The sequence below is a fragment of the Carettochelys insculpta genome, chromosome 6 (genome assembly GCF_033958435.1).
Source record: "Carettochelys insculpta isolate YL-2023 chromosome 6, ASM3395843v1, whole genome shotgun sequence".
In the NCBI taxonomy this organism is placed as follows: domain Eukaryota; kingdom Metazoa; phylum Chordata; order Testudines; family Carettochelyidae; genus Carettochelys; species Carettochelys insculpta.
In genome coordinates, this window is record NC_134142.1 from 22037288 (window position 1) to 22060733 (window position 23446).

Consider the following 23446-nt stretch of genomic DNA (forward strand, 5'->3'; position numbering starts at 1 on the left):
CAAGGGGTAAGGTCTGAAGTTACAGAAGCAGAGGAGTAGGTTGGATATTAGAAAAAACTACTTCACCAGGAGGATGGTGAAGCACTGGAATGTGTTGCTTAGAAAGGTGGTGGAATCTCCATCCCTAGAGGTTTTCAAGTCCTGGATTGACAAGGTCCTGGCTGGGATGACTTAATTGGGGTTGATCCTGCTTGAAGCAGGGGCTGGACTAGATGACCTCCTGAGGCCCCTTCCAACTCTATGATTCTATGATAAACCCACACAGAGTCAAATGAATGGCGCAGCCAAATGTTCCTGTTGTTGGTATGGCTAGAACATAGAGGCACTGCCAGTGCTCGTGGGGCAGGCATGGGGAGAGGCGATGTGCTGAGCAGAAGTAGGTTGGGTGAGGGGAGCTCTTGAGCTGTTCAGGACACTGAGCAATTCTTTAATCAGCTTATGCATGGAGACATGATGTGGACACTACCAGCTCAGCACTCTTAAGGTAGGGCTGAGATGTCCAGCATCAGGGTTGGTTCCCATGTAACTGATGGGCCGGAATCTAATCTGGGGCTAGCCTGTAATGTCACAGTCTGTCATGGAGTCAGGAGCAGCACATGGCAGTGTGACCTGAGGCAGAGCAGCGCATGGGATGCGCGTCTGTCACAATTCCTCCCCTGCTCCGTCTTTGCTCTGAGGAGAGCAGTAGGTTACCAGACCCACCAATGCGGGGGGGAAGGAGCAAGTGCATCAGGGCCTGCCCTTTCAAAGGGGCCTGGAGGCAGCCAGGAGTTCCTCTGGGGGGGCATTGCTCTGTGTGGCTTCTAAGGGCTAGAGGGGGCCCAGCACCATGCTCCCGGCAGCACTAAGGACTGACTGCCCTTGGCCCGCCCCCTCCACCTGAGGCTCCGTCCCTTCTAGAGTGTGGAACTAGCCCCTGCACACCTTGTGCCCGGGCCCGTGGTGGCTGTCAGTAAGTTACTCCCTCCTTGTCATGGATCAGTTCGCCGCCCCTTGTGCCCAGCAATAGAGGTAGGGTCCTTCTCACAATTTGTCCTTCTCTATTCTGTCACTCTTCTCCCCACTCCTGCCTGGAAAGGGCCAAAGAAGCACCTTCCATCCTGTCTTCCTTTGCATGGATGAGAAAGGACTGTGACCACCTCATCCTTGGGAGATTAGCTGGATTTCAAAGGGACTGTATGTCACCTAGTGCCACAAACAACTATCCACTTAACTCAGCTCAGCCCAGGCCAATAAATGCAAGCAAATGGCCAATAAATCCTTCCCATGTTCAAGGCCAACCCTGTCATGGTGCCCAGAATGTGAAGTGCTGCTGGTAATGCACCTTGGACTAGTTCTCTGGACCAAGGGGCAGAAGAGAGTCACCTGAATGGAGAGAACTAACCCGGAGACCTGAAGTTAATGCTAGGCTTCTACGCTTTTGGGATGCAGGGAGGCCTATTCTGACCTCACTCATTACAAAGTGTGACTTGATTTCCAATGGCACAAGCAAACTCAGAATTGAGTTCCCTGTGTTTGATGTCCCTTGTGTGTCTTCCATCACTCCTAGGGATATGGAATTTGAGACCTGTAAGCCCCCTGGACAAATTATAAACTCAGCAATGTACAAAAAGAGTTTTTGTTTTCAAAGGGTTCCTAATATGGCTACTTGCAGAATTTGGCTGCACTGCTCCAACAGGCTGAAATTCACCCCTACTGCACAGATCGGTGCAAACCTTCTTATGCGCTGCTCAGGGTGGCCAGGCCATGCAGGACAGCCTTTCTGCCACCCATCTGATGCAAGTGGTATACACTCATCCCTCACTATACAAGCACAATTGGTTCCTAACTTTCTGCTCGTAGGTGAAAATTTGTAAGGGGGACACTAAATTACCATTAAAATACATGTTAAAGTCTCTGATTGGTTCCTAGTGCTCGCAACTCAAGGAAGGAGTGGCAGCATGTGGTACTACTTTTGAAAGGTGAGTGAACTGGGTTGGGGTGCGTGTTGGGAGTGGGCTGGGACAGGGCAGTGGGTCTTTCTGCCACCTGGCCAGAGACCCCACAGCTGGCTCATATAAGTGGGGGAAATTCACTTGCGTAGTGAACAAAGGTAAGTGTGTGTGTCCCTCATTTTAGCGAGTACTCATCAGTAAAGCACTTGTTAAACAAGGGATGAGTGTACAGACCAGGACCAGATGTGGGACAGGCTGTGGATCTCCTGGTCCCAGTGCCTCATGGAAGCAGCACAGAGGGGCTGCAGCTGTTATTCCCACCCAGACTTCAGTAGCAGACCCAGGGTGTGAGGTAGTACTGGCCTTGGGCCATCACTTCTGATGACTCAAGCGGAACACAGCCTACACCCTCTGGCTTTCTCTGCATGGGGTGAATTTCAGCCACACTACAATGTGCTGATTTGGCAATTAGACATGTGCTAATAGGCACCCACACAAATCAGAAGCTGTTACTTTGTAAAGTGTTTTGAGCTGTACAGCCGCAGATCTCTATATAAGAGATAGACTTTATTATTGATCTGAAAACCTGGCTCTGAATCTACCTTTGAGAACTCAAACCCCGTAAAAAGAAAAAAAATCTCCACAGCCAACAATTATGTTGTATTTCTTGGCCTTAGAAAAACTCCATAGAAAATATGTAGCTGGCAAAGAGGAGCAGCCATCAGACTATGCTGCTGTTTATATACTGTTTTGTAGCTGGTCTTTTAAACCATAGACTCCTAAAACACTAGAACTGGAAGGGACCTAGATAGGTCATTGAGTCCAGTCCCCTGCCATCACAGCAGCACCAAGCACCATCTAGACCATCCCCGATAGATGTCTATCTAACCTGTACTTACATATCTCCAGTGATGGAGGTTTCTCAATCTCCCTAAACAATTTATTCCAATATTTAACTGCCCTGACAGGAAGTTTTTCCGAATGTCCAACCTAAACCTCCCTTGCTGCGGTTTAGGCCTCCTATCCTCAGAGGCCAAGGAGAACAATTTTTTTGTCCCTCCTCCTTGTAACCCTCTTTTAGATACTTGAAGACCACTAACCATGACGATGTATCTTTGAACTCTGACAGTGGGTTAGAATTTAAATTCTTGTTCTGAATACCAGCTATGTCTGTTACTAAACCTCCTCGCCCCAGACAACCTGAGCTTTCATTCGTGTGCATAACTCTAAGCTGATTTCTACCCTGGGAAATGCAATCAGGAGTAACTCATCCAAATCCATCCTGGGTATAACTCTATTGTTGCCCAGCAGTTACACGAAGGATTATTCTCATCCATTGCTTCTAATGGGCCATAAATTCTTTCTACTTTCTTTGCTGAACCAGAAGATCCAGCAAACTCTCCTCCCCCAACACCAAACCATGAATATGTTATAAGGGAAATGCAGACTTACATCAGGTCACGGAAGGTATTAATGTAAGCTACTAAATACGGCACAAACAACAAATCCTCTCTCTCTTTGTACCACTCCGTAAATGTCTTCCTCAATCTGCAACAGAAATTTCAGAAGAAGTCATTGCAGGTGGCTGTAAATAAAACAGGACGGATTTCTTAATGACCTTTTTAACTAATAGAACTGCAGTGACCTTGCAGGGGATAAAGAGACAAACTCACTGCTTGCCCATGCAGTTCTCAAAATACATGCATTTTTTTTACCTTAACAGGAGGTGATGTGTGGTTAGAATACTAGGACTGGAAGGGACCTCGAGAGGCCATCGAGTCCAGCCTTAGAGGAAGGTATGCCGCAGATAATCACTGTAGGACTCTATGCTTGCTTGAATCTGAAATCAGCAAAGCTTAGGATGGATTCCAGAATTTTTCCCCATGAAAGCATATAGGTGAAAAGTCTGCTCTTTAGTTATAAGTGATTAAACATACTGCTGCTAAGTGGTCTCATAATTTACTCCTATAACTTCTCTGGCTTTTGGTGCAGTGTGATGTACCTCTGTTAGCCACAGGAAAATGCTTTAGCTCAAGGCTCATTTTACAACCGAACCAAATATGAGCAAGGAAAAATCCCTACCTTTACACTGCACTGACAAAATATGGAGGTTCAGGTCTATATTTCCTGTAAAATGCATCTTTCAGGACTGGTGTCCTGAAAAAATCTCAGAAAAATTGCCCATATGAACACCCCAGAATTTCCCTGTGGTAACTGGGAGATTAGACCTGAAATTTAAGAAGTAATTACTGTCTTTAAAATATTTTAAATATCTGTCATGTTTCACAAAAGGCCACAGTTTCCTATATTAGAAAAGCAATTTTTAGCATCTTCCTCACTTGATTTTATAAAATACTTCATAGCAATCTACACATTTGCCTCATCTGAGGAGTTAAATTTCTCTGGTTAATATGCAATTATTTTTATTCTGTGTTGATTCATGCTGAAAGTTCCTCTTTTTTTCAACCTCAGAGTGCTGATCTGAAAACTGGGACGACTTAAATGCAACAAACCCTGGGCTACAGGAGATCTGTCCCAAAACGAGGAAATAACATTTTCATCTGTGGAACCCAAATCTTCCCTGTGAGTATCTCGAATCTGTGTGATGATCTAGACAATTAAAAGTGGCACTGGGACTTGAACATTGGAGATATTGAAATATCGACATTTAGCCATAACCCCAATGGCTTCTCCTATGCAAGAAAGCAGCAGAAATGTAGCACTGTAAAGACTAACAAAATGATTTATCCAGTGATGAGCTTTCGTGGGTCAGACCCACGTCATCAGATCATCTGTCCCACGAAAGCTCATCACTGAATAAATCATTTTGTGAGTCTTTAAAGTGCCACCTTTCTGCTGTTTAGTTTTGCTGGAGTACAGACTAACATGGCTACCTCTCTGTTCCTATGCAAGAAAGTACGTCATTCCACCTATGGGGTAGAATCATCTCCACTGCGGGGACCGAGTAAAGTTATCTGAGGGCTTGTATAAATTTGGGGGGGGAAGTGGGGGCATTCAGAAAAAAAGCTTTTTCCAACAACCCCCCCCCTCAAGCGTTCACACAGCAAAGCAGGATAATTTGAGAGAAGAGGGCTTTTCCCGCTAAATAATTAGTCCAGCTCTGCAAATGTATTTTCCAACCTCTTTCCTGGCTTTCGAAGTTGAGAAGGAAAGTGTGTGAACAAAGCACAGCTATCATTATCTCACGTGAAGGCTCCTTTTGCAGTCCTGTGACTGAATTGCGGCTGTAAGTGAGAATGCTCTGTTGCACAATGGTATGGCTGTGTAAATGCGATTTTCCAACATTACTTATTTAGACATTAGAACGGCGAAATAAGTAACATCGAAAAACTGCAGTGTAGATATTGTCTGAGAGTAAGAAGTCAGGCTAGAAGTGAGTTGTGCATTTTGGGCCTGATCCTGTGCCCATTTGAGTAAGTTGCAAAGATCTCAATGCAGGATTGAGGCCAGTGTCCTTATCTGGGCATGCTCGGTATGACATTTAATTGTTCAGTCGTTACATACCACAGGGAAATCCAGTAAATACTGATAGGCAGAGAAAACACCTTTTCACCCTTCCCTTTTTAGAGAGCTGACATCAGATGTATGGGAAACATGCTACACAGGAGACTCATGCTCCCATCTGTCTATTTACTATTGTGTGTGTTGATGGTTCTGGAAATCTCCCATATCCTCAGTTACATTTGTCAGGCTCACAAGAATTCAGATGAATCCTAATTTTCCTAGAGGCAAGCACATATGAGGCTGGTGCTAGCATTTAGCCCACACTACAGGTACTGCTACCGAGCCCTGGCACCGGGATACTTGATTGGAAAGGAAGCTATCGTCAGAAGCAGCCGTGACCTTGGTATGAAATCTCTGAGCTCTCTTGTGCTGATCTCAAGAGTTGCTGTTTCCAGACTTTTTGAAATTTTCCCAGACGCCTGCTTATGCTGTCCAATGAGCTACAAAAGAGTCAGATGAGAATCCAATGAATGGAAAAAGAACAGCAGAAAAGTCATTGCCCAACAACTGATTGTTCCTTCCTAAGTGGAGTACTTTGCATTTGTCCTTATTAAATGTCATCCTGTTTACCTCAGACCACTTCTCCAGTTTGTTGAAATCATTTTGAATTCTGACCCTAACCTCCAAAGCACTCGCAACCCCTCCCAGCTTGGTATCATCTGCAAACTTAATAAGCGTACCCTCTATACCAATATCTAAATCAGTGATGAAAATATTGAAAAGAATCAATCCCACAACAGACCCCTGCTTGTTATGCCCTTCCAGCATGACTGTGAAATATTAATAACTACTCTCTGAGAACGGTTATCCAGCCAGTTATGTACCCACCTTATAGTAGTGCCATCTAAGTTGTATTTGCCTAGTTTATCGATAACAAGATTATGTGAGACAATATCAAATACCTTACTAAAGTCTAGGCCTATCACATCCACAGCTTCTCCCTTATCCACAGGACTTGTTATCCTGTCAAAGAAAATCTTGCTCAAATGCATTCCCTAACATCTTGCCCATCTACTACTCCAATTCAAATCTGCCTTTCTGGCTATCAAAAAAGTACAATATTTTTCTATGAAAAGTGAGTCATGTCAGGAGAATAAAAGTCTTTGATTTTTTTCCTTTAGTCTTATTTAATTGAAATGATTCAATCCTTTGAAAGACATGAAAATGAATCCAAAACCCTCCCGCCTTTATTATCCTGCAGCCCCACACAATCTAGTAAGAGGGGATTTTTTTTTCCATACTGCTTAAATTGGAGTGGCTGTCGTCCTATCAGCAGCATTTCTCAGGTTGCAACAGCCCTGGGACAAAATAGTTCTTTCAATGAAGAGGCTTTTCTAACAAACCATTAAAAAAATTCTAATCAAAGAGACTTAAAGACTTTTAAAAATCAGTTGCCTATTATGTCTCTGACACAACTGACAGCAGGTTTAATTTGCAGCTAAAAGGCGAGGGGTAGATCTAAAAGGTGTAATAAATGGTGTTTTTTCTCCCCTAATGTATTCCGTGAGTGTGTGACTAACATATATTATCACAAGAGGCAGCACCTACGTACCAGAATGTAATATTTAACAATGTGCTTCATACAAGCTAATCAAATACCTCTTGAATATCGAAGGACAGCGATGAATGGTACTGGTTTTCGGAGGTTTCTGGCTGATTTTCCTCCTTCCACTTGTTTTTGGTCTCCAACATCAGAATGTTTTTGAAATAGAACTGTATTGTCCTCTAAACGTTAAAGAGAGGGAGGCGAGAGAGATGGAAAATCTACAGTTCAGCATTAAGAAAATAAGCAGAGGTTAATAGATGTGCACTGGAAGGAGCACATCCTGGGAACACACAGGCTTTCATGCAAGGTAAGCTTGGAAGAGCTCTGCAGCAGATGTTCATGGGACTGGACCTTGCCATGTTTGCTCATGGTGGTGAGTGCCCACTCCCAGGATGGATGCTAGTGGCTGCTGCTCATGAGACTAACCTGGCTTTTATGTGGGGGCAGGCAGGCAATAGAGACCCTGGGGAGAGTCAGTTCTGAGCTCCCTGGATTGGGCGGAACCTTGGGTGGAAGGGACAGGACTGGGGCTAGCCTCCCCTAACCAGCCCTCCAGTGCCACTAGGGCTGAAAGATGTGTGTCACTGGGGCATCTGGTGGTGATTTAAAGGGCCTAGGGTTCTGGCAGCTGCTGTTGAGGTAGTGAACGCTGGAAGCCATGGGGACTTCCTAATGGCCAGGTCCCAAGGCAGCTGCACCCTTTGCACACACCCCCAAGGACACCCACCCCAATTGAGGGCCTTGAAGGCAGCAACTGAGACCTGGAATATTCACTGCAAAGCACATTTTCCTCACCATCCTAGAAATCACAGACACCTAGCTGGTGTGACTAATAGCTAAATGCAGCACATATATAAAACTGACATGTGCGGTCAAAACCACTCACATGTTCCAATTCCTTTACAATCTATAGAACCCTAATAGAAATCGAGAGACCTTTACTGTTTAAGGATCCTATTCAGTGCTTGTTTGCACTCGATCTGAAATCATTCCTCTGTTTAGAAAGAAGATTAATTAATTACTGGACTAGTAATTAATTACTGGACTAGTTTACTCAGGGCTGTGGTAGCTTCTCCATTGCTCACTTTATGAATCAAGATTGGATGTCTTTGTACCAGATACACTGAACCACAAGCTATAGGGTAGATGTGGGATGGACTTGGTGAACGTCTCTGGCCTGTATTATGCAAGACATCAGATTAGATGATCATAACAGTCCCTTTTGGTATTAAAATCTGAGTTACTTCAGTTTGACACTGGGACAACTGAACCAAATTCTGCTTCCTAAATATTAAAGTTGTCCTGCTTCTTGGGGGGAAACAAAACAATCTGTATTTGGAAATCCTGGTTTTAATACTAAAAAGCCACATTTTGATGCTTTGACTTGTGCTGAATAATGCCTTGTTCTGTAAGCAGCCCACTGAAGTCAATGGGGCCCACTGATCAATTACAATCTTGTTCAGCATAAGGGCACCAGAAGTTGGTCCCCAAGCTTTTAGTTTCAAAAGCATTTCACATTCTGACCTGCTGCAGATCCCTAGGCACCACCTGAGCCCAGATACCTTTCTGAGCAAAATGGGTGTGACTTATCTCAAGAATTTCAACTTCAGGGCTAGCCTATACTAGAAAGGTACTACATCGCAGGTACTACACAGATATAGCCTTGTCAGCAAAGTCCCCTAGTTGAGATACAGCTTACACAGGCATATGATAATTGTTTGCTGGTGCACTTATGCCATCTCCCCAAACTACAAAAGCTCTGTTGAAAAACAAGGACTCCTTGGCTGGTATAGGTGCAGTTACACAAGAAGGGTGTGTGTGTGTATGTGAGGAGGTGCTGGCATAACTGTATTTGTTCAAGAGGTCAATTTTTTCACATCCCTGGCCAGCACAACTGCATCAGCAAAACCTTAACATAAACCTGGTAGAGCTGATCAGTCTGTAATGAAGCTTGTCACTGCAGTAACTTCAGAGCACAAGTGGATTTAAAAAAAAATTCAAACATGATCAGTAGTTTTTGCTAGTTTTTATCTCACTTAATTGAGTCTTTTGTATTTTGGGGGTGGGGGGCTCTTAAGCAGTGTCCGTATAACCAATCAGAATCAAGCACCACATTTAGAAGGACGAATTGGAAGCATGCCGATTTCTGTTCATTTAAGGCCAGATTCTGCTTGGTGCCAAGTGCCCCGTGTCAATAGGAGTCAAGGGCACTCAGCACATTGAAGGTTCAAACCCTGTAAGTGAGTGTGAGGGGGAGACGCAAACTCTGTGCTGGAGAACAAGGATTAAGGAGGCCCCATCCAGCTGCACCTGCATATCCCGGCCCAAGGAAAAAGATTTGAAAGGGGAAGCAGAGCCACTCAGACGAAGCAGGCAGTGGAAGGGATGGGGGGTGGACTTCTGCTCTGAGTCCAGGGACAGGGATGCCTAGGAAGTCTGGCTGCCTCAGAGCTCACGATGCTGACCTGACAAAGCCTGCAAAGGGGAGACCTGTGATGAATTGTGAAGGTGGGAGACTATGTCATTTTTTAATCTACCCCAGTGGGAAAAGGGGACAGAGCTGCCTCCATTAAGCACTTCCTCCCTGTTTAGCACCCCAATGTGCAGAACTCAGCTATCTACCGCTGGGCTCTTGATCAGCACCTAGTGGAGGCAGAGGGCCAGGACTTCCCTACCAACCTCCAAAATGGGACAACAATGGGACCCTTTACCTTGGTGGAGAATCCAGTGGGAGAAAACCCTGAATGCTCCCAAGTCCCCTAAACTATGGGTACATCTACACTGCCCGGTAGATCAATCCAGTCAGGGTCAATCTTCCTGGGGAACATGCAACTATCAGGGTTCGACAGTCAATCCCTGTACTCCTCAGCCTTGCGAGGAGTAAGGGAGGTCGACCAGGTAAGTCGATCATAGATAAGTTGATTCCAGCTATGCAATTGCTGCAGCTGGAATTGTATATCTATGATAAAATTTAAGGTCGTGTATAGACCCGGACTAAGATGAAAGCCCTGAAGCTTGTAAGGGTGCTGAAAGAGTTCCCTATGATCAGGCTTTCTTTTGGTATAAAAGGGCTGGACTGAGACGTGAGACCCAGCTGGTGGGACAGGCCCCGCAACAGGACCTATAATCAGCAAGAGGTCACATCGGGGGGTGGGTGAGAAGGAGGGGAAACAACCTGCCACAAACATACTTGACTTCTAGGCAACCCTGGTGGCAAGCATTCCCCTTTGGAGACATCTGAATAATCTATGTAGGAGGCTGGAATTATTTTCTCTTGTACAAGCCAAACAGGGCCCAGAGTCTTACCCCTAGAGCATCCACATAGTCTTCTTTCAATTTATTCCAAGCTTCTGATGATAACAGCAGTGGGAGATTCTGATTCTTTACCTCAGCTTGGAAACCAGGGTGTCCCAGGAGCATTTCCCTACAAAATTCAAACGGACATATGAGGTTGCCTTGGAGGAGAGTAAGTAAAGGGAATGTTCATGTTGCATGAGCTACATAATTATCATTCTGCATGTAAGTTATTTAAACTGTGTGGCACACTTTCTGGCTTTAATGAGAAAACCATTCCTCACTAATTTAAAATCTCAGCTCTTAAATTTTCATTGTTCTGAAGTTTGGAAAGCATGAAACCCTTGTGTTGCTTGGACAGGAAAAGTCACGTTTTAAAAAATAAACTAAACAAAAAACATGAAGCTGATGCATTAACAATGACTCGGAATTTTTCTACAGCTTGTTCCAGTAACATTATATCTTTTGTTCTCTTTAGTATCAGATGGTCACACTGCGTGTCTATTGCCTTGTGAAGAGAACAATGAAAGGTCACAGCTCAGCTCATCTGGGTGATATTCTGAAGGGCAGTTTCTGGAAATTGTGCAATGGTGCAAATGAGGTTGGACATGAGGAACATTTCCCCACATATGGAAGAAGTGGGAGGATGCTGAACTAGAGGCTGACTTTAAAGGGCACTGAGTTGATAAACTACTTTACCACTCATGCATTGCATGGTAACTCATGGGAGAAATGACAGCTGATTGGTGGGAAGGTAGAGGACCGCTTTGGGGTAGAAACAGATGTGTTGCTTACTCAAGAGCAAAAAAATCCATAATTAGGTACCATTTATGATTCAATACTGCACAATATTCATACGTGCTGTGCAACCCATCCATCCGTACTCTGCACAAGCAAGACTAATTCACAGCTCTGTCTTCTGAATGTGGGTGAGAAGGAAGAGAAAATGTTTGTAACTTCCTTGAATGTGGAATATGACTTTCTAATTGTTCACTAAAGGTGTATCGGGAAGGTCACATCTCATAAGGAGCCTTGATTTGAAAATTCCACAGATTCCAGCTAGGTCTGAGTAGAGAGGGCAAGAATTGATAGAAGGTGAGTGAAGACTGCACAGTATCAAGTGTGGATTCTGGCAGGCTAATGCAGAAGAGCTTATTCTGAAAGGGCTGGTGTTACTCTGTCAGCTGGCCAAATTTGTTAGATGGAAATGTAGAAGATGCCATTAGCTATACAAATACTGTGTACTGCAGCAAGCTGCATGAATGAGTCATTCATTTAAAAGTACACCCAAGTTAGTGCCTTTCTGATTTTTTTTCACCCATTGCTGTTGCTAGTAAAGACTCAGATGACTGTACATGAAAGAGAATAATTGTACTGTTTGTTTGTTTTAGTTTATTTTAACAGGATGTCTGGAATGACCAGCTTCAATCACACTTCTGTATAATCAGTTTCCTGTGTTTACGTGGGTTTTACACACAGTAATGAGAGAGAAAATATTTCTTAAAAAAAGGAAATGTCATTGTAAAATCACAAAAACTGGCAAGGGGAGCCAAGGGCAGATGTAGTATCGGAAATTGCTCTAAACATATGGCTAGATTTCAAATGGATGACATCTGTTTAAGTAAACCACTTAACTGAAAACAAAATTTAAATCAATATTTTCAAAGGTGGATACATAAAGCTAAGCATCTCAATCGGTAGGGGCTCTAGCTACCCATTTTTATTTTGCAACTGCCTATGTGTTTTACTTCTATGTTTACTTGGAGTGCCATTCCTCATTCAGGTTCCCCCTTAGATCCACCCACCTGCATCTTCAGTGATGGCTCTGTGAAATTAGCCAGCCACTAATGTGTAGGTAGGTAATCAATATAAACAAGCATACCATAAACAAGCCCACCCTTCGTGTATTTCTGTAATGGTATGTTGATTTCAGCTTTGCTATGTGCATAGCTGAAGTTGCATAGAGTAGCTCAACGGGGTGTTTAGTGTAGAGAAGACCTAAGAGAAATGAGGCAATTCAAATATTCAGTGGATGCATGTGGTAGGCATTTTACCCACAAGCTTTGCTTACCTCTTTTATCAAATTGGCATGTTCCATTATACTTCAAGTGGGTTCATCTTTCTTATTCACATAGGAATTAAATAATGACTAAGTGCATTAAAAACAACAAGAAGTCCTGTGGCACCTTATAGACTAACAGGAAGAGAGAGAGTTAGCATGGGGAATAGTAGCTTACCCAGAGTATGTGTTAACAATCCAATCAAGTAAAGTGTACAATTCATTGAATTCCAAGGGTCTCTGCAAGAGAGCATGCAGGTGTGAAGAAATGGCACTGTGAAAGGATTCTATGTATGTTTCACATACTTTATAGTCCTCTGGGTAACATTTTTGTACTGAGTGCTTAATTTTCAGTAAATCTTCACTAACATATTTTCTCAGGAAGCCTAAATGGATAGCGAGCCAAGACTCATTGTCCTCCTTCAAAGAAATAGGTAGTTGGTGGACTCTCTGTTTGGCACTCTCTCTGACAGCTTCCTTCCACTCATCTCGCCACATTCTGGGTCTGCTGATGCAGTCTGATATGGCAGAGTCAAGACCATGTACATCAGCATGAACTGCTTCTTCCTGAGAGATTAAGGTCACCATAGACTTCAACAAACTTTCATTTACCCTGGGCTTATTAAGTGTTTCCTCCACGATGGATTTGATTGAGTTAGTGACAGAGATATAAAGCAAATCCACATCTTTGACCTTCCGGGCATATTCTGTAGGACTGGCTTCATATTTCTTGGCCTCTTTTTCAGTTATAACTTCATCCTCCAAATACCTGATGCATTCAAAGGCCTCCAATATTTGCTTGTTCTGTATAAGTTCACTTATTTCCAGTACTGCAGAGAGAATATGGGCAGGAGAGAGAGAGCGGATTAGGCATTAACTTTGTTATTTAATGCATCCTTTATAACAGTAGGGATAAGGTAAACCAGTGTCCAGCTTTTGATGGAACAACCAGTCAAAAAGGGACCCTCTTCAGCTTGGTGAAAATGAGCAAGTGAGTGAGGGTGGGGGAGAGTGACTGAGCAAGGGGGTGTACAGTGAGTGGGGACAGGGCTCTGGAAAAGCAGTGGGGCAAGGTGTAATGGTTTTGTGTAGTCAGAAAGTTGACAACCCTAGTAAAGGCCACAGGAGAAAGCAGTGTCGGAGTACATAAGAATGGCCATACTGGGTCAGACCAAAGGTCCATCCAGCCCAGTATCCTGTCTGCCAGCAGTGGCCAATGCCAAATGCCCCAGAGGGAGTGAACAGAACAGGTTTTTGTTGTTTTTGTTTTGTTTTTTAGTTGGGGACCACACTAGCGGTGGGGGTTCTTTTTGTTTTGGTTGGGGTTGGTGGGTTTTTTTTGCTTCTCACTTGAGTGGTCCCCAACTGATTTTTTTTTTTTTGGGTCAGTGGTGCCTGACTCAGAAACGATTCCATACTCCTGCTTTATAATGAGAGACTAACGGAGTACCGTCTAGTGAGTTTAATCATAGAGGAAGTCTGAGGTAATACGATCATTGTAAGTACCTACACAAGAAAGAGGTTTGATACTAATTGACTTGTTAATTTAGCGGCTCAAGTCCCAATGCAATTGAATGGCCGGAAAAACAGAAGGTAAACAAATTCAAACTGGAAATAAAACATATTTAAAAAAAAAACAATGAGGGCATTAGCTACTGGTCCTGTTTACCACTGACTGTGGGGAATTCTCCAGCACTTGCAATCTTTAAATCACAATGGAATGCCTTTCTAAAAGAGATACGTTTGTTCAGACACAAGAAATTGGACTCGGCGAAGGATTACTAGTGAAATACAATGACAAAACGTCTGTGGGAGGTGAGCATAGATTATCATAATGTTGTCTGCGGGTTCTGGCCAGGATCTCTGAATTTAGGCCACGAGGTATGCAATGCTGACAAGATGGACTCAGATCCGTTTTACAAAGCTCAAACTGTAACAAGGTGAAGCAGTTTAAGCAACTTCACTGATATAGATCTTCCATTTGCAAAATAACCCTTCTAACCCGTCCAGCCAGTGACAGCAACAATGGCCTCTGGGTCTTGCATAGATTAGGAATGTGAGTTGATCATAGGCGTCTGATGTGTTCCATGCTCAGCCTTTAAAGATGCCAAGAAACCTGCAAGGGACCAGGTTATTCACTACCCAAGCAAATCCATTTCATTCACTGCTGTACTGTGCAAGGGGCCTTGCAGTGTCTACTTTGAATGGTATTAGACTCCTAGCAAGCGTTTTTACAGTGGATTTTATTTTCACTTACCCGAGAGAGGTTCTCGTTTAATGAGCTCTGTATTCTCCCCACTCTTTTCCATGCTGGCATCAGTCACGTTCTTAGCGCTGCCGCCCTCTCCGTTTTTCCTGAGGGTATTCAGTGCAAAATGTTTCCTTCGTCTCAGGGTATTGGAATCCTCAATTGCTTTCTCTTTACTTTTTCTGAAGCTGAACATTCTTTGAAAAGCACTTTCCTGGCTCTTTGCCTCCTGCTTGCTCAAGGGTGAATGATTCAATTCCAATAGAGAATTAGTTTCTTCATGTTCCATGCTTTTCACAGGGGATGCTGGAGATGGAGATGCCACTTTTTCTTGGGGTTCAAGTCTCCCCTTATTTTCTTCTTTGTCTTTGGTTAAACTTTGTTTACTTCTCTTGGTACTTAACATTCTTTTGAGAACACTTTCCCGGCTCTTTGCTTCCTGATTATTTAAGGGTGAGCTACTCAGCTCAAAAAAGGAATCAGTTTCTTCATCCTCCATGCTATTTACTGGGGATGCCTGTTCCGATGGAGACTCCACTTTTTCATGGGGTTTGGGTATCTCCTTATTTTCATCCATCTCACCATTACAATAACTGGTTTTCAGAAGGAGGCGTAACTAGTCAAACAAAAGAAGCAGATGAGCAGGATTCAGTACTAGGACTCACCATGGGATTCATGTAAGGCTGGGATATTGTTGTGTCTCATAAATCACCCTTAGACAGCAACTTTTTGTATCCCGCTTTGTGTCAAACTGACAGAGGAGGCAAGCCTGTCATAACCTATGATGGGCCTCAGGATGACCAGGGTTGTGAGACACTTCATCACCACCTGATCTAAGCGTGAAGCAGTCTTGTCTGTGCCTGTTGTGGATGAGGTCACTGAAAATAACAGCAACTGGCAACATGAGCAGGGCCTGGAGGCTTCTACATGTAAGGCTGCTAGACCTGGGTTGCTAGCCCCAGGATAGAACCTGTGAGCAGAGGGTCTAAAGCCCTGCACTCTACCACATGAGCTAAAGGCCAGCTGGCTCTTAGCTAAGGCTGTAGAGCAGAGACTCCACTCACACCAGACAAGGTCTCAGTGTCTCTGGGTACTACATGCTTCCCTGGGCTGAGGAAGTGCATCCCGAGCTTCTGAGACCTTCCAGCAGTTCTTTCCAGCCAATGCACCAGTTGTAACGCTGACAGAGCCGGGCTTCCAGCCCCAGAGAGAGAACCTGTGAGCACAGGGTCTAAAGTTCTGCGCTCTACCACATAGTTAAAAGCCAGCTGGCCTTTAGCTCATGTGGTAGAGTGCAGGGCTTTAGACCCTATACTTGCAGGTTCTGTCTCTGGGGCTGGCAACCTAGGTCTGTAGGTGTTACACACAAATCTCATCCCCTCTGTACAAGTAGCAATAGGCATTCACCAACCTCCACATACTCTAAGTGTTCCCTGTATGACTAGCCCCCTTGTCCATTGAACTCTTGCCAATTGCCAGGCCTGCTGCTCCCAAAGGAAGAGAATGCACCAGCTTGGAAGAGTCAGCTGGCTGTTTACCACACAGCTCCTGTTACCCCAGCAGCAGGACACAAATAACATGCAGGCCCAAGGCAGACCACAGGCCAGATCCAAGTGTTAGGTGGGCTGGATCCAGCCTGCCAGCCATATCTCGCCTGCCCCTGGTCTAGATGGTGGTTGGTTCTGCTATGGGTACAGGGGACTGGGCTTGCTGACTCTTACAGGTCCCTTCCAGTTCTATGGCTATGTTTACACTACTAAGTTTTACTACCAAAAACTGCCTTGTTGGCAAAAAACCCCAGTGAGCTGCAATGGACGTTTTGTCAGGAAAAGTGCTCAGTTTCAGCCAAAAAAAAAAAAAAAAAAAAAAAGCTTCCACCCCTGCAAGAGACTTTTTTTTGCTTTCCCTGCCCTGTATTGCCAACAAAGAGCTACTGTAGAGACTGCTGTCTGCTTTGTTGACAGAACTGGCTTCTGCCAGTATCCCACAAGGCCTGCTCTGATGGCTCTGCTCAGTGTTTTGATCTCTCCTGCCCTGCAGGTATGCACCTCTCCCCTTTCAAAGCTCCTGGAAGTATCTGACAGTTGAGTGAGCCGCTCTCTTTGGGAGACAAAGAGCAAATCGTTGGACTGCTCCTGTTCTCCCCTGCACTAGGAACACAACACAGGGAGACTGCTGCTGCAGGGCAGGGGAGGCAGGGCTGCTGTGACATTCCTCAGCACACAGAGCTCCTCCCCAGGCGGTTCCCAGCGGCTGAGGCGGCTGTGGGAGCGCTCAGAAGAAATGCCCGAGATGGACAGGGATCAGCTCCGCCATCCCACAACATTGTAGGCTACATCTACACAGGCAGCCTCTCAAAACAAAAAAGCTGCCACGTAGCACTTTAACAAAATAACGTTATTAGGTGATGAGCTTTTGTGGGACAGACCCACTTCCTCAGATCACAGCCTTACCAGAACAGACTCAATATGTAAAGCACAGAGGCCCAAAAATTATCAAGGTTGACAAATCAGAAAAACTGTTATCAAATTTGGCAAATCAGAAAGAAGAGCAAAAAGAGGGGGTGGGGGTGGGGAAGTTAAGTGTCAGGAAACACCAAACTATGTGAAAGAGTCCTTATAATGGGTCAGGTAATTGCTGTCCCTGTTCAAACCACATGGGACCTGAAAGTTTGTGTTTGACTGAAGAGGAATTTTCACAACTGTTTGGAAAGAGAAGCTGCTGAACTCTCTTTTATATTCAAATTCTACACATTGACAAGCTGTAGATCTGAAGAAGTGGGTCTGTCGCACAAAAAGCTCATCACCTGATAAATTATTTTATTAGTCTTCAAAGTGTTACTGGACTGCTTTTTTGTTTTGACAGTATATAGACTAGCACAGCTATCTCTCTGTTACTATTCTACATGTTAATGTGTTATTGCCAAACATTCTCTCTGTAGACAGTTGTAAAAAGCTCTTTTCTCCAGAACAGGGAGAAAGACTCTTAAGTCTTTAACAGAATGGCCCACTCCATTAAAGTGCTGGCTGACAGGTTTGTGTATTTGGACATTTTTGACGTCTGATCTATGTCCATTCATTCTTTGTGTAAGAGTGTTTGCAGTTTGCCCAATATACATAGTGTGTGGGCATTGCTGACACATGACGGCATCTATATGTTAGTTGAGGAACAGAAGAATGTGCCCCTGATTCTGTAATTAACATGTTTAGGTCCAGTGCTGTTATCTCCAGAATAGGTATGTGGACAAAGTTGACAATGAAGCTTGTTGCTAGGACAAGTTCCAGGATTAGTATTATTGTGGTTGCTACTGAGACTCCTCATAAGGTTAGGATGGTGTCTATAAGAGAGAACAGACCTGTCACCTAGGGCCTTCTGGAGTGTGGCATCATGATTTAGGATAGGTTGTAGGTCTTTAATGATGTGTTGCAGTGGTTTGAGTTAGGGGCCATAGGTAATAACAAGTGGTGTTCTGTTATTGGCTTGTTTGGGCCTATCTTGGAGTAGTTGGTTTCTGGGTATTTGTCACTGTCGACAGAGAAACCTCAACAATACCTCTGTCAACAGATTGCATCTACACATAAAAGCTGCTTGAAAGAGCAAGCCACTCTGTCCACAGAGAGCAGCCAGACTGCCCTTCCCTCTGTCAGTAGAACAGCTGACCAGCAGCTCTGCAAACAGGGCTGCCAGGGGAACCAGAAGCCCTCTGTTGACAGAAGTGTCTACATAGGCACTCTGTCAACAAAACGCTGTCGACAGAGGCCTTACAGCTGATCAAGGAGAGGTATAGCACTGCTGGCTGAACAGCTGAGTTTTGTCAGCAAACTCTCGACAGAGCGTTTTAACTGTGTAGACGCTCAGAGAGTTTTGTTGACAGAGGCTGCCCTTGTAGACGTAGCCTGTAAGTGGGACATGTACATTAGTGCATTGCTCACACTGTTGATGACAGGTTCCCCCAGGGTGGACATGATCTGGTGATAGAGGGAGCAAGTGCAAAGACCCACTGGCCATTTTTGTTTTGTCAACAAAACTTGGTAGTGGACATACAGCCTGTGCGAGCTTTGGGCTTGGTTGCCACTGTCTTGTTTCTGCTCTGCGATGTGCAGCCATTCAGCATGGAATTCTGGCTCATGATGCAGTCAGTCAGTTACACACATCACATAGCAGTGACTAAAGCACACCGAAAAGCCTCAGTGTTCTTTAGTTCCTTAAATAAGAAATCAAAGCATCGTGTTTTCTGTGCTCTGAATTGTCATGGTTACAGTGCTACAGTAGCTACAGCGTGCAGTGAAGTTTTATAGAGCACACGCTGTTTGAAAGCACTTCGAAGTCAAACAAATCAAGGCCAGCTTGGGACCAGCTTGCATATTGATTTTGTTGAAGTGTAGGGTGTGAGAATTTAAAAACTATGGCCCACCATTGCTAAAACATTAGTAGCCCAACTATAGACAATGAGACAGCTGCTGCCATCTTTTCCAGTGTCATTTCATCTCATTCCTCTTCTTTGGGGTGGATGATAATTTTTGATGGGAGACCACTCCAAGAATGTGGAAAGTGATTGAGGGCCGCACTCTTCCATTATGTTAATATGATGGATATTAATGCCTGGGGCCATGTGCTTGCTGAATAGCTGCCAGCCTGAAGGGAGGGGGGAAAGCTTCTTTGCGCACTGCCTGTTTTTGAGACAGGAAGCTCCCATTGGCTGATTGTTGGTTAGAAACCAGCCAATGGGATTGAGCAGGGTCAATGTCATCCCATGTACAGTGCTTAGGGTGACCACACTTGGAGAGGCAGCTAGGTCAACAGAAGAATTCAGCTGTTCTAACTGAATCCCTCTAACTACTGCCTGCCTGGCCCCTAACTACTGCCTGTCTGAGATGGATTAACTGCAGCAGTGGGAAAACCTATCATTACAGGAAGCACTACACTGTGGAGCTGCAGCAGCTTTACTGTAGCTTGGCCACTGTAATGGAGATGCGCTTCAGATGGTGATCAGTCCACTTGACTGTAAGAGAAATAAATTCATCATTTACTAGGGAGATAGTCCTACTGAACTGTCTGGTTGTTCATGATCGTCAATGGCTTATCTTTGCTATTATTTCTTAGCTGATTAATTTCTCTTGCAATAGTCTCAAGAGGCCACATCACAGACAGGGCCCCCACTGTTGCATAAACACAAAGGAAGGAAGGCCCTAGCCAAGGGTATGTGAACTCTTGCTGCTGCTGCCACTGGGGGCTTGAACTGGCCTGGCTTGCACCGTCTCAGGGACCTGGCACTTTCCTGGGAGGCATCATGTTCACCAGCTGCACAACTTCCAGTTGAAAACCCCAATCCTTGTGGCTGCATGGCTATGGGGCAGGCATTGGGCGGGGAAGCGGGCTGTGCAGAGTGACTGCTCCCTGCCATGGCAAGTCGGCAGAGCCATGATTCTGTCCTTTCCCCAGGCACTGTGTAGCAGAACCTGCAGGGAGGTAGCTGGAGGGGACTCAGCCTGCTGGAACCTGGCCCTACCCAAACAGCCTGCAGGCCACAGGAGTGCTGCTGGAGGGGGAGACAGCCACCCCCCCAGAGCCTGGCTCCCCTGGAAAGATCCTGCAGACTTGGGGGTGGGGGGGCAGCTGGAGGAGGGCAGCCCCCTGGAGCCTGTCTCCCCCTCCCAGACAGGCTACAGACTGTGGGGGGCATGTACATGGGGGAAGGCTCCCAGAGCCTGGCCTCTCCCCAGACAGCCTGCAAGAAGGGCCATTGGAGGCTGGGGAGCCCCCCAGAGTCTGCAGGCTAAAGGGGGCCACCAGAGGCTGGGGACTGCCCCCAGAGCCCTGCCCCCACAGACAGCCTGTAGGCTGTGGGGGGCACTGGAGGTGGGGGTCCACTATCCCAAACAAGACCACCCCAGAGCAGGGGCTCCCCTGCCCCTGCCCCTGCCCCGGACAGGCTGTAGGCTGAGGTGTGGGGCAGCAGGAGGCTGGGACTACCCTGCAGAGCATCAGGCCCCACCCAGCAAGCACACAGCCCCAGATCCCTCCCTCCCAGCAGGAGCCTCTGGCCAGTGGGCACTGCCTGGGACCCCTGGCACGAGCTGCTAGCAGGGACAGCACCACCCTCACCACCACGGGAGGCCCTGGTAACCCGCCCCCCACAACCCAGTCCCCCATCCTGAGGACCCCTGCCCTAACTTCTGCCCCTCCCACCTGCCATGACTCCTGCACCTACCTCCCACTGCCTTGAGCCCTCACATGCCCCCCTGCCCTCCTCACGCCTCACTCCAACCTTTGTTTTTCTTTGTTTTTGAAAAACACAATCATCGGAACAAAGCATGGCCATTTCCCATTTAATTTCAAAATACTCCTTCAGGTAAAGGCCTGAGCAACTAGATACGTCTGCTAGAATCAATAATAACATGTAATGGTTATTCAGCTAAGTTGCTGCTCGACTTGGTGGTCCCGTATCATCTGAAAGCTTTGATTTTCTTTAGCACTCCTTTTAAAAACAATCATCTTTTTATTTTTAACTGTAACTTTAATGCTGTGATTAGCACTTACCTGCAAACTCCTTCTTCCCATCCGAGCAAAACACTATTTTATTCAGACACCTCATTGCAGAGTTTAGCTGCACTTTCACCCTCTTGAGCAATATTATTGGATTGATTGTAACTACTGTGCCCTTTGGACTACTGATCCTTTTGTGCCTTCTGATACGTTTGTAGCGCCTCGAGCACAGTGGGGACTGGATCCTTATCGGGGTTGCTGACAGCTGCTGCAGCATAAACATTCCATAATACTAACAGTCCCCAGGTTTTGCTTAGAATTCAAATGTTTTCAAAGCCACCTGATACCTCATGTTGATGAAGGAGCCCTGAGTCACAGGGTAGCGTGTGTGTGTGTGTGTGTGTGTGTGAGAGAGAGAGAGAGAGAGAGAGAGAGTACTCTGTATGTGAAGAAGCCCTGAGTCACAGGGTAGTGTGTGTGTGTGTGTGTGTGTGTGTGTGTGTGAGAGAGAGAGAGAGAGAGAGAGAGAGAGAGAGTACTCTGTATGTGAAAAACAAAGAGAAATCCTGTGGCACCTTATAGGCTAATAGGTATTTTGGAGCATAAGCTTTCATGGTCAAAGACCTGCTTTCTCAGATGTAATGTGAAGTGAGGGGGTGATTTGCTATTTAGGTTCATTAGTAACAGAGAGGTAGCCATGTTAGCCTCTACTCCAACAAAACAGAACAGCAGAAACTTAGCACTTTAAACATGGCAGCCTCCCACTGCTGTCAAGATCCCTGCAGGCCTAGGGAGTTTGGCAATGGCTCCCAGAGACACTTACCTGGTTTAGCTGGCAGCAGTGGTTCCTTGCTCTCCTCAGGACCTGGCAGTTGGGCCTTCTCCCGACAGCAAGGGTCTCCTCTTTCTCATCTCTGGATTTCCACAGTACTGAATTGAAACGATCTGTATGAGGAAGAAAGGTGGCCCGCCCAGACAAAAGTCCCCTGCAGCACTTTGCTGTGCAGGTCTGGGCGTAGAGAGGTGTTTTCACTTTCACTCTCAGACTGATAACAAAGTAAAGGGGTGTAGGCCATGGACAAATTCAAGCTACCAGGAATTCAATGATTTGTAGAGCACTGGAGTCCACGGACGCTAGGTCGGCTAACAGCATAATTTTTTAAAATCTTTATTTTATTTTATTTTATTTTATTTTTAAGGACAGTTTGTGAGTAGGGAAAAAGGACTCTTCCCTTAGCCCTAAAATGATGGGTGCCTGATGTTTGGGTGGGCACTGGGTGACACTCTGACCTAGTCCCACTGTGGCCATGCACTACCAGCCAAGTCCACAAGAGGAGAAAAAAATCTGACCCACTTTTTTGTGGTTTTAACCTTTGTGCATTCAACCACCGCAACACTAGTTTAAGCTTTGGGATCCAAATGTATCTCCAACCAAATCTCAGTTGAAACTGTTGTATTCTCCCACTGTCCTGCACTCCCTCGAATGACTCACTGGCTTGTTCTGTGCAGTGAGGGGATAAACCAGGGGAGCTGTGTGCGGGTATTGTGGTGGTGGTGGTGGTAATACACTAATCACCTTTCCTTTCTGTGCACCAGTGAAGAGTGTCTGCCTCTGCATGCAGTAAAGAATTCGGTTCTGGGTGCTGCCATCCCAGGACTATATTGACAAACGGGAAGGAGTCCAGAGAAGAGCTGCAAAAATGTACTGGCTTGCTTATAGGGACATTTAGAAGACTTAGAGATCAATGGCGTTGCTCGGCAAGTTAGTGATTTTAAAGTGCTTTAACCCTTGCAAGCCCAGAATGGGCTGACCACTGCAATCCCATCTTTGTAATGATGCTGTGGTTGCAATCAACAAAGTTATGGTTATTTCTCCAGTGCCGGGGGTGTTTATGTTGAGTATTCACATAGAAGATAAAGTCTCTACCCTGAGGAAGTCACAGTCTGTAACCTCTGGGTTTTGAGGCAACCTCTTTTCCTTCACATGATGCCTGGGATACCAAATCTAAATAATCTATTTGCTTATTTTACAGTAAGATATGGAGCAGTTAAATTAGGTGGGCAAAATCCAACCCATCAGCCATGTTCTGCAGCAGTTCTCGCACAGAAGCTGAGAAGTGCTTTCCTCCTCCATTTGCAAGGTAGATTTGGATGTTAATTTGAAGGACAGTGAGTAGATTTCAGAGGAAAAGCAAACACTGGTGATAAGCCAGTGATGTGTTGGAAAGATCCAGACTATGCCTACTGGGAAAGCTCTACAGGTAGAAACACAAAATATTCCTCATCAGCCTTTGGTGTCCAGCAGCCCTCGCAGCTGCAGCAGTGTGAACTCTAGCTACAGGCAAGGCTTCAGT

General features: G+C 45.3%; 1 protein-coding gene across 1 annotated transcript in view; it reads right to left on the reverse strand.

Moving 5' to 3' along the window:
• EXOC3L4 (exocyst complex component 3 like 4) overlaps positions 1-21992 on the reverse strand; it is a 39590-nt gene extending 17598 nt beyond the window's left edge. The window contains exons 1-7 of the mRNA XM_074998706.1: positions 21916-21992; positions 14616-15222; positions 12537-13188; positions 10312-10429; positions 7059-7184; positions 5799-5899; positions 3387-3482 (exon numbers count right to left, since the gene is read on the reverse strand). Of these exons, the coding sequence (XP_074854807.1) occupies positions 3387-3482; positions 5799-5899; positions 7059-7184; positions 10312-10429; positions 12537-13188; positions 14616-15183 (1661 nt within the window). The 5' untranslated portion in view covers positions 15184-15222; positions 21916-21992. The remainder of the gene's footprint in view (positions 1-3386; positions 3483-5798; positions 5900-7058; positions 7185-10311; positions 10430-12536; positions 13189-14615; positions 15223-21915) is intronic.
• Between the last annotated feature and the right edge of the window lie 1454 nt (positions 21993-23446).